The sequence below is a fragment of the Sinohyriopsis cumingii genome, chromosome 13, assembly GCF_028554795.1.
Source record: "Sinohyriopsis cumingii isolate HCF-2022 chromosome 13, ASM2855479v2, whole genome shotgun sequence".
Classification (NCBI taxonomy): Eukaryota; Metazoa; Mollusca; class Bivalvia; order Unionida; family Unionidae; genus Sinohyriopsis; species Sinohyriopsis cumingii.
Genome location: NC_142973.1, coordinates 55570320 through 55582510, shown reverse-complemented (window position 1 = coordinate 55582510; position 12191 = coordinate 55570320). Strand labels below are relative to the sequence as shown.

The 12191-nt window shown below is 36.2% G+C and overlaps 1 protein-coding gene across 1 annotated transcript in view; it reads right to left on the bottom strand.

The window, feature by feature from the left end:
- Positions 1-11856, bottom strand: part of LOC149785606 (arylsulfatase B-like) — a 25553-nt gene extending 13697 nt beyond the window's left edge. Inside the window, exons 1-6 of the mRNA XM_089931215.1 lie at positions 11650-11856; positions 5137-5248; positions 4087-4138; positions 3563-3666; positions 2056-2162; positions 385-449 (exon numbers count right to left, since the gene is read on the bottom strand). Of these exons, the coding sequence (XP_089787341.1) occupies positions 385-449; positions 2056-2162; positions 3563-3666; positions 4087-4138; positions 5137-5248; positions 11650-11755 (546 nt within the window). The 5' untranslated portion in view covers positions 11756-11856. The remainder of the gene's footprint in view (positions 1-384; positions 450-2055; positions 2163-3562; positions 3667-4086; positions 4139-5136; positions 5249-11649) is intronic.
- Between the last annotated feature and the right edge of the window lie 335 nt (positions 11857-12191).

The window sequence follows — 12191 nt, the reverse complement described above, 5'->3', positions numbered from 1 at the left end:
TTGAGTCGAGTGGTCTAAGGCGATCGCATTTACAAATCACTGATGTCTCACCTCTGTGTGAGTTCTTCTCTCGGCTCAGCCAACACAGATCTGTGAGAGTGCATGCCAGTAGCTAATCGTGGGTCGAGTGTTCTTTCCAGGGTTTTCCCAGCCTTTTCCTGTACCAAAATATACTGGCCCCCACATCAAATTTATGATGTGTTGAAAAATGCGTTAAAACCCCACAAAGACAAAATCTTCTCTCATGACACATTGGTCACGTTTGTCCTGTCAATGATCTTAGACCGTATCAGATATCGTGTACAGAGATCAACTGATGGTATAGCGGATGTCTAGGTTATCTTCCTTGAGGTTCTTAATTAGAAAGAAATGCACGCAACTTACCGCCGAATATTCGCCTTTTGGTGGGTAATAAACATCTGTATTAAACCTGAAATCGTACCCTTCTCCTAAAAAAGACACATTCAAGAAGTTTTAATAATAATAATAATAATAATAATAATAATAATAATAATAATAATAATAATAATGATAATAATAATAAAAATAATAATAATAATAATAATAATAATAATAATGATAATAATAATAATAATAATAATGATAATAATAATAATAATAATAATAATAATAATAATAATAATAATAATAATGATAATAATAATAATAATAATAATAATAATAATAATAATAATGATAATAATAATAATAATAATAATAATAATAATAATGATAATAATAATAATAATAATAATAATGATAATAATAATAAAAATAATAATAATAATAATAATAATAATAATAATAATAATGATAATAATAATAATAATAATAATGATAATAATAATAATAATAATAATAATAATAATAATAATAATAATAATGATAATAATAATAATAATAATAATAATAATAATAATAATAATAATGAGACCAAGAAGAAGAAGAAGCATGATCATCATTGTTATTTAATGACAGCATTACGGCACGTCAGCACAAATAGTTGTTACATGGCTTAAGGTAAAGTTTGAAAAATGTAAAGATGACTTGCACAAAAATTTAGGAAGATCCTTCCTTTCTGAATGTAAATAATACTATAATGTAAATAATAATACAGTGTATATAATATTATATTTAAAAATTTAAATTATATCTGAAGAATATCCCGAAAAGTAAACAAGACACGATGGATTATTTGCAGATACAAGTTGGAATATAAATGAAGTAAAATTGTATTCGCCTCTAAATTAATTTGATAGATCATTCCACAGAATCTCGACTGCATATCTAAAATATTTTTTTACACATATTTGAGTTCTAACTCTTGTGAAATTAAAAATATTCAACTATTCGAAATTGTATTTATTCTGTTGTAAACCATTCATCTCATCCAACATTGCAATTCAATCTTGAAAGAAATCGTAAAAAGCTTTATGCACTCGAGTCGTTGGAAATTTTGACTAGTTAAGGGTATATGACCACTACTGGCATAATCTTTAGAAACAAATCTCTGAACACGTTCTGGTATCTTTGCAAGAGACAGAAGTTGACATTGGGAAAGGTGTATGTATGTATGTATGTATGCATGCATGCATGTATGTATGTCTATCTGTATGTAAGTATGTAGCACGTACGTGTGTGTGTGTGATATGGATTTTTAACGAAGTTTTTAAAAAAATCAGTTATATCGCTACGATGTCTGCAATGTGGCAGTTGTTATACCATGAGGCAGCTGTTAGTACCATTTTTATAAGTCTTTGTGGTATGACTCGGCCGGGGCTTGAACCTGCAACCTCCCGGATCCCAGGTGGACGCTCTAACCATTACGCTACCGGAGCGGTATGTATGTATGTATGTATGTATGTATGTATGTATGTATGTATGTATGTATGTATGTATATATGTATGTATGTATGTATGTATGGATGTATGTACGTATGGATGGATGCATGTATGTGGGTTGGTAGGTAGGTAGGTAGGTAGGTAGGTATGCATGCATGTATGTATGCATTATGTAACTGACTGTAGGTTACAGTGTATATTCTTCAATATTACCGTGAGAATGGTTGTAATAGTCCTCCTCGGCAGAATAGTATCCCATGAAACTGTCGAAGCCTCTGTAAGTTGGAGTATACTTCCAGTTGCAGTAACCAAGATGCCACCTGCAGGAAGGGATATGCATTAACCATATTTGTATGTATGTATGTATGTATGTATGTGTGTGTGTGTGTGTGTGTGTGTAACGAAAGGGAGATAGAGAGAGAATTATCATACAGATACATGTTAGAGTCATAATTCGTCCACTATTAGGAATCTGATCTAGGTACCCAGTCCCGAGACAGAGCGTGCTTCCATTTAAAAGATGGAACTTAGTCGTGTATATAGAAGATAAGGAGTAGCAAACGCACTTGACAGTCTATCCAGTAATTAAGTCTCTAAATATAAAGTCACTCCTGTACCATAAAGATATACAACATCAAGCCAATAATCCATCGGTTGGATATACATCAGTACTCGGACATGTAGGCAAATCTTAATATTAATTACACTGTAAATGGTAATCGTATTGAGTAGCAGGTACGCATACCTTCAAATTTATATCGAATTATATATTGTAAAGAAGAGAAACTATTTCCTTTGGATTGATTGGGATGTTTCATTGACGTGCTCTAAATTACCAAGTTTATTCTTTTAATTTATTTGGGGTTGGTTTTACATCTTGTATAGTGATACAAAAGATTAAAAATAAATATGAAAAAGCACTTGACTAGCAAGACGGCCATTTTCTTTACCTCCCTTTTTATGTTTTTGGATATACTAATTTAATCTTCTGGTATTTCGCAAGTAATTCATGGTGTGTCTTTTTTCCTTTTGTATTCTCCACATGCCATCAACTCTCGTTATATTTCAAGAACATTAAGTCTTCTACTTCTTGACACACACACACACACACACACACATATGTGTGCGTGTGTGTGGGGTATTTCCTTTGCTTGTTTAAATGACATCATTTTCCCAACTGTTAAACAATTTATAATATCCTTTTAATTTAAACAGTAGATACTTTTTCGTTCATTCTTGTAGTATTTAGTGTTATTTCAATTGTGTGGCATCTTTCTTTGTCGTAAAACTTGTCTTTTATTTAATCTGCCATCAAATCTTCCAATATGTAAACATCCCTGTTCAGGTCTTCCAGTTTAAAACCATTAAATCACCCAAAATAAACTGCCTGATTTTAAATAGTTTATGGGTAAAGTTAGGAGGGTGCTCTTTTTCTAATTTATTTTGTAGCCCACTTCCTTAGAGTATTGACCATCGGTACTCACTTTCCTACCATATGCGTAACATAGCCCACTTCCTTCGAGTATTAACCACCGGTACTCACTTTCCTACTATATGTGTGATATAACCCACTTCCTTCGAGTATTAACTACCGGTACTCACTTTCCTACTATATGTGTGATATAACCCACTTCCTTCGAGTATTAACTACCGGTACTCACTTTCCTACTATATGTGTGACATAGCCCACTTTCTTAGAGTATTGACTATCGGTACTCACTTTCCTACCATATGTGTAACATAGCCCACTTCCTTCAGCTTCTGTGGTAGAGTGGTGATGTTGGAGGGCAAAAACCCAGGAGCATTTGCTCTTATTACAGCATGCTGAAATAGAAGTTGTTGACATACGACAGTATCTGGTAGTAAAATCAATTCAAAATAGAAGTTGCTGACATACTACAGTATTATGGTAGTAAAATCAATTCAAAACGGAAGTTGTTTGCATAATACAGTATCTGGTAGTAAAATCAATTAAAAATAGAAGTTGTTTACATAATACAGTATCTGGTAGTAAAATCAATTCAATTCAAAATATAATTTGCTGACATATTACAGTATTATGGTAGTAAAATCAATTCATGCTCATCTATCAAGAATATCAACGTTGATATGAAATTGCTATCACTCTTTTCGAAACAATATCGCAACAGAAGTAATCCTATGGAAAATGTAAGACAAAACTTTCTTATTAGTCCACAAAGACAATCACTTGATGGTGAAATGTTGTGCGGATAGAATTCTCACCTGCAGTCCAGTGTGATAAGGGTAATATCCGCTCATCAGACAATTCCGGGTTCTGGAAAAAGGGAAAAAGAAAATTAAAAACCTGTCCGTTTAACTGTCATTGCCTGTACTGTCTACACGTACGTACGTACGTAAGTACGTATGTATGTATGTATGTATGTATGTATGTATGTACGTACGTACCCACACAGACAGGCATGCAGGCAAGCAGGTAGGTAGGTAGGTAGGATGGTATGTACGTGTCGAGTTGATCTCATTCATGATACCTGCACACAGGTATCACACTGCAGTATACTAACAATGGACTGTCTAGTTTTTTATGTATACTCATGAGCTATGAACTTGAGATACCAGAAGTCTTGATATAAACTCGACCTTGACCTAACGTATTTAACGACATTGATATTTATAGTGATTCATATTGCATAAAGCAGGCAAACTCAAGCCAATTATGTTTGCATACACGTACTTTGCCTATAATATATTTGTTTGTCATTTGTATCATATACCTGTATGCATTTATTTTTTTATCAAGTTAGTCACGTGAGTTTACGTTCTTCTAAGATTTGACCCTTTCTGAAAAGTTGATGATAAAATTCCTGAACCAATTTTTGTGCAATAAGAGACATTATGAACGAAATACTTGTTCATAACGTATCTTGTTAGTCTGAAACGCTAACAATGTCTATCCACTTGAGAATTTGGGAAATGACCGCTCCGGTGCCCTAGTGGTTAGAACGTCCTCCTCCGATGTAGGAGGTCGTGGGTTCAATCCACGGCCGAGTCATACCAAAGACTTACAAAAATGGTACTAACAGCTGCCTCGCTTGGCGCTCAACATTAAGAGGTTAGTAGTTATGACTGGTCAGGATAATGTGACTGGGTGGGACATCGTGCTACATGTCTGCGGCATGATGCCCCAGTGCTAGACATCACTATAAACTGTCATACTGCAGACATCGTAGCGATATGACTGACAAATTGTTAAAGCTACGTTAAAAATCCAAATCACACATACATTTGGCAAATGCTATTTCATGGAATACATACGGGGTGCAGACAGGTTGGACATATGAGGAGTTGAGGATGACCCCATTCATCGCCAGTTTATCCAGATTGGGGGTGTACATTTGTGGATTCCTCCAACCGACATCGTTCCATCCTGGAAAGATGAATACGACAAGTGTATATAAATATCTCATTCATCCAGACCAAAATGAATGATAATATTCACCCGCCCCCACACAAATGATAATATTCACCCGGACCCACACAAATAATATTCACCCGGACCCACACAAATGATAATATTCACCAGGACCCACACACATGATAATATTCACCACGACCCACACAAATGATAATATTCACACGGACCCACACAAATGATAATATTCACCCGGACCCACACAAATGATAATATTAACCTGGACCCACATTTTATGTCAGAGTCTGATACAGACTTACTGATCAAAACCAAAACACTTTTATCCAAAACATTCTTTTCTACCAAATACTAGACCAAAATAGATTTTATTTCTTGCTTTGTTAAGGAAGCTTTTGCTACAGAAAGATCATATTTTCTAGCAAGTTGAATCAATTCATCCTTTTTCAAAAGGTCTAATTGTTCCTGGGTAGGATTGCAAAGAAAGATTTAAACTTTTGATGACATTGTAAACAAAACCTGTTGATTTCACTAAAGATTCACACATACCGGTTATACCTAACAAACTCGCCGATGCCCTTTCTTGCCAACAGGTTCGAGTTTCCACGCCATGGCTCCATATGCGGATTCACACCATCGTCGCATTCCGCTTCTTCCAACCTTGCCCAGCTAGAGAGTACTCTTGGCCATTTGCTTAAAAACATCCTACACCCAGCTACACAAACCACATATAAGCGGGCTTGGACGCTATATAAAGAGTTCACATCAGACGCTTTGACCGAGTTCTCTCTCCCAGTTTCAATAACCAATTTGGCCCTTTTCATAGCGCACTTACTCAACAAGAAATATGCTACATCTTCGATATCCACTTTTGTTTCTGCAGTTGGATATGTGCACAAACTTAACGGCTTCGCAGACACTTCTTCATCTTTCCTTATTCAAAAACTAATTCAAACGATTCACAAAAGTAAATCTCATGATGTTCATTTGCCGATTGAAAAAACTGCACTGGATAAGTTTACAGTTTCTATGATGCATACCATCTCAGACCTTTTTAGGCGTACTGTGTTTTCGGCCATGTTTACATTGGCTTTCCATGCTTTCTCAGAATAGGAGAGATTACAGTGCAAACAACTGCACATCAGAATGATAATTTGATACAAGTCACTTTTTTCCACAAGCGTCTTACAAACATTTTTCGACACTTTAAACACGGCTCTGGACAACCATATATCTTGCATGTTGCTGCCCAACAAAATGCCCGATAACTCATTTACAAGCATACCTAATCCTCAGGGGAAATACTCCAGGACTGCTTTTTATGAACCAAAATGGGCAACCAGTTTCCAGAGTAGAATTTAGTACAGAACTTAGAACAGCGCTTTTGCTTTTGTGCCTTTAACTCTAACCATTTCAAGTCCCATAGTTTCAGAATTGGGGCCGCCACTGAGGCGGCCAAAAAAGGTTTCAGTGACAACCAAATAAGGGAATTTGGCCGCTGGAGATCAGATGCATTGAAGAAATACATAAGGTTAAGCAAAAGCGTCTCAGCGTTGTAACACTTCATTCACTTTTTCTGTGATCGCCATTCTGTCGTGTGTGCTACTTTCTCTTTCAGGTCTCGTGGGTTGCACAGCCCTAGACCCCTGGGCATCGACCGTGCTTTGCGGAGGCATCATTCACTCGACCCGGACTAATCTGTGTCTACCTGCCTTTTTGACCGCCAGGAGCGTATGAGGGTACTCTAACAGCTCCGGAAGACCAACAACACATTATGGAAGTACGCGCATCTGTTGTATATATCCTAATTACGGAGGAGTATGAGGGTGCTCTACTGCCCCGGCACTACAGAATTCATAGGTTTAGTTTTGATCAACATTGATATTTTCTTTTCTTTGATGCTGGACATTTTTGTTCTTTGCCCCATCCATCTTTTTGTGGCTGCCAGCAATGCAGCAAGCTCTATTTGCAGTATTTCTTTTTCAGGCAGTTGCAGCCTCGGACAATTTCTGTATTATACGCTATGTCTCATTTTCAATTTCTTAGCACGTTTACTCCATAGACATTGTCCAAATTGTTAGGTTATGCTGTAAATGCATAGCAAAGTTTTGGTTCACTAATATCATTTATGTTCAAGACAAAGTCAAGTAAGTGGCCAGCATCAAACACAGCGTTTGTCTTTGTCTTAATTATGTACCCATATACTTTGACTTTGTAATATCTACACGACTGACCAAGGGAATTCTGTCTTTTTACTCTCTGTCTTCCTCTCGACTCTATCGATGTCGGAAAGAGTATGCTGGTGTATGCACATCTAATTTTGCAATCTCATCAAACAAGTTAATAATACAGGACCCTGTGTTTTCATTCACTTTCTTTCTGACAATAACGTGCACCCCTCTTCTACATGTGAAGAACACATCACATAAAACAATTTAGGCTCGCGTAAGGACATTCGTGGGAGGTGTGAATGGGTCTACAATTTCCCGCCCGATTTTGTCGTGTAACGCGCTGTCAACGTCCAATATATTTAAAGTTTTCAATCACGTGTTCTGCCCAGCCAGTCGCAATGCTTTTGCACCGGCTGTGCGCGGAGGGATTCTCTCTGCTAAGGACTTTGGTGTCAGTTGAGCCAATTTCCTTCTGGGGTGCGGACGTAGTTTCTTTTATGGTAGGAAGTTTAATTTTGTACCACATGCTCTTCAGAGATAACAGAGCACTTTTACATTTTGAACCCTGGTGAATAACGCATGTAATTCTGAGCAAATTGTGGTAATTGGCAAATTTTTATTGTCAACCCTCAAAATGAAGATGCTGCCTTTAACTTTTCCTGTCCATATAAGTCATTAGAGTTTTGTGATTTACTGTGGAGTCTTTAGTGCATGTCTCCCAGAAGCTCTTAAAAGTTTGGCTCAAATTAGAATTTCTCTCCAATTCAGAATGGATAGCTATACTGCAAATGTGTTTAAATGAACATAATTTATATCTTCTAGCATGAGAGATATTAGAGCTGTTTAAGAAAATGTGCAGTGGAACCACATTCCAAGGTTAGCGGCATTTTAACAAAATATTTTATCTCAAAAGGTATCTGGAGAAACAACGCTTCAAAATGCCAAATTAACCTGAATTAAGATCAGTAACTTGTTCTACAATATTCCCATATTTTCTTCCCAGTTTACCACTCCCCACCCCCTCCAAAACAAGCAATAAATCTAAATCAGTCGATGCAAAAATGCCCTGATTCTTTGGAAACAAATAATTCAGTTTCAACGCAACACACCTAGCAGATTACCATAATATTCTGGCCTATCAGCTAACCTGAAAGAACATTCATCCAACACAGTGGAAGCTGGGCAATCAAATTATGTAAAAATGAATAAATGACGAAAACTTCCTTGCAATGTCTGACACGCAAGATGTTCTGACCATGTTCTGATATTCGGACACAACGGCTATTGGAATCAATTACAGCTCAGAGCATAGGGGTCATATTTCTTAGACTGGTCGTTTAGGAAGTAAGATTTTTGTATTAAGTTTCAAACAAGAAAGCTCAATCCAGCCAGAGTTCTTACTAATTATTTAAAGAGAAATTTAGCTCTAAAAAATGTCAAATGGTCAAGAGCAGACTAAATGGTTTTTGTCCTTAGTAAAACATAACAAACTATTGTCAAGACAGACAATTGCAAAAAGAAGTGAGAATACAAACGAATCACTCTACGACAAAGATTTAAAGTTCAAAGTTCGGTCTTAAGCAGCTACCCAGTATTTGAGGGCAGTCAATGGAGTACAAATGAAGTCATTTTTAAAGACAGCAGACTGAGCAATATACTATAGACTCGACTATATATATATATATATATATATATATATATATATATATATATATATATATATATATATATATATATATATATATATATATATATACACACACACACACACAAGCACGGCTGTATAGTACAAAGTGATAAGCAACAATAGAAGCTTCTGAAGGAATCTACGTGACAGAAAATAAACTCTTTTTCCAAAATAGGCAGGGCTTTGCAATCTATCATACTGTATTGTTCGGGTGGTAAACCGAAAACGAATGATATAAAAATTAAAACACTGCTTTTCACGTTGTAATTTTATAAGATTTCTACTTGCCAGCTGATGATACCATCGCACAAACTATTTGTGTAAATGGATATGTAGAATAGGTATATACATTAAAAAAAAAAAAAGTAAAGACGGCTGTGAGGTGAGTAGTTTGATGACTTCCGGTTGGACCTTACACACCAGACGCTCATCGCGTTTCGAACATAGAGAGGAAATAAATCCAACCATATTGTGGATGCAGTAAGTGGAAAACTCACTCGTAAAATTACAGCTTTGAACTTGAGTTTTCTTTAAGTGACATTAGTTGTGACTAATACAATGAATAAGCTTGAAATAGCTAATTTAATGAGAATTCTAAATTGCCAACGCATTTTTGTGTTACTTCTGCCATCTCTAATTTCTTAACTGGTATCGGCCGTTTGATCATGCGTACCCGCTATCGTGTGGGGAGCATCATGGGAAACCAGAGTGCCAGACTTGTTGACGTTTCATTGGAATATTGACAAGCATATATATACAATTTGCTATTGTTGATTATGTATACTGTGTGTTTCGCTGACAACTGTGTGCTTTTATGACCGCAGCGAACCAGCATATTCCATCTTAGTGAAAGATTCAACCCCTCCCCATGTTACACTCGACCTACTGGTCTGGTTCCCGGCATTAAATACTCTCTGCTAAGTACCCTGCTACACGACTAACTAATTCGGAGACACAGATTTACTGGTTTATGATATGAACCAAATTTATTGAGCATAAAAGCAATATGAGTTTCAGTTTATATACTGGTGAAATAGTCTATGATCTACTTGATTTTCTGATTAGAATTAAAACAACTGTACTGATTTTCTTTGCTTTATTTGTCTTTGAAAGTTGTGACGACGCTGTACTTATTTAAAATGATAACGGAACATTCACACACACACACACACACACACACACACACACACACACACAACCCTTTACAAAACTTAATTCTGGGGCCCCTCCAATAAAAGAGTAGTTCGATGAGACGTTTGGACCTCCACTGCCTCACTCTCCAACCCCACCGTTGCAGGAATTGTTTCGTCGGTTGCAATGCCACTGCCTACATACTGTCGAACACTCTCACATACCTCTAATGCTTTGTTATTATTTTTCTTAAAGGGACCTTGTTCTTGCATAGTACAAGCAAATAAACATATATGGATCCTATTCCATAAAAGCAGAAAAACTTAAACGGTTCAGAAAGTTCTGCTCTGGATTTTATGACACGAAAATATTTCTATCAGATACTCATTTATGCATTTGCAACATAAAAGACTAAAGCTCCAGATTTGCTTTCTCCCAAAGTACTGAAGTCACTATGATAACTGCTTGGTTTATCATGCGTTTTTGCGCAATCCCTTATTCACTCTTAGGTGGAAACAATATATTTTTAATAAAACCTTTAAATTTGTCTTCAACCTTTACCTCAATATTGCATCGACAAATATGTCTGCCAGTTTTCGTCTAAATGAGATTCCTGCATTTGGTAAAATTAAAAAGTGGTTCTTTGTGTTGAGTTAATGGACTCTATATTAAAACACAAGCATAATGTGTTAACTGTGTAGAATAATGGACTCAAAATGCCAGAATATTGTGTAAATTGTGTGGAATTGATGGACTCAATATGATCACACAAGCATAATGTGTTACTTTTGTAGAATTAATGGACTCAGTATCAAAACACAAGCAAAATGTGTTAATTAGGCAGAATTAATGGACTGAATATCAAAATACAAGTATAATGTGTTGTGTAAAATTAATGGACTCGTTGTCAAACCACAAGCATAATGTGTTAATTGTGTAGAATTAATGGACTCAGAATCAAACACAAGCATAATGCGTTAACTTTGTAGAATTAATGGACTCGATATCAAACACAAGTATCATGTGTTGTGTAGAATTAATGGGCTTAATATCAAACACAAGCATAATGTGTCTAGTGTCACTAGCTCGTTGATTTTAATGTGGTAACTAGGTGATCCTGTAGGCCTGCGTGTGCATACCGTTGCGTGTATGTTGGTACGTAATTATGAGGTGTAAAACTTCTTCACCGGCTAAGAAGGTATAAAGCTTGTGGATGATCGGAGATTTCGTGCATGTAGAATTGTTTTATAACTTTGAATCACACCCTAGGTGTATAGACAAGAAAAATGAGGGCGTTGGTGGAGCGGTGGGTTGGGTGGATGGGAAGGGTGTATGTGTGGGGTCGCGAAGTTAATTACCAAGACTTGTAGGTCTGAATGTGACTTGTGTTTAGAGCCAAATTTACTTACCCAAATCATCGGCCACTATAAGGACGATATGTGGAGGGCGAGCAGACGACACACATGCCAGGAAAGTGCTCACAAATGATGCTAGTAGAGACAACTCAACCGCCATTTTTGTGATGCAGACTAGTCAGAAAGGATCAGACTACTTATTGTATAGACAGCTTTAATATAGCCGTAGTCTTTCAAATCTCTTTCGAACTTCACACTCGATCTCTATAATTGATTCTGCCTAATCTAGTTGACTACCCATTCAAATCACGTGATCGAGATATTGATAATTAATGTTGACAGACTGAATATGACATGATATCATAAATTAACCTCAAACTGATTAAGATCAGATCTCCGCTGTCCTAGGTGAATATCTGACGACGACCGCTTAAAGGTCGTATTCTGGTGACCTTTTAATTAGTCAATGGAAATGCAACTTTCAAAAATCTGAAAGTAAATCAGATCGTTCGGAACACATTCATGCACTTCATCCACACTGCTCAGTCTCCAAACGCAAAGATATAAGACTTATCCTGATTCGTTGATAAAATTAG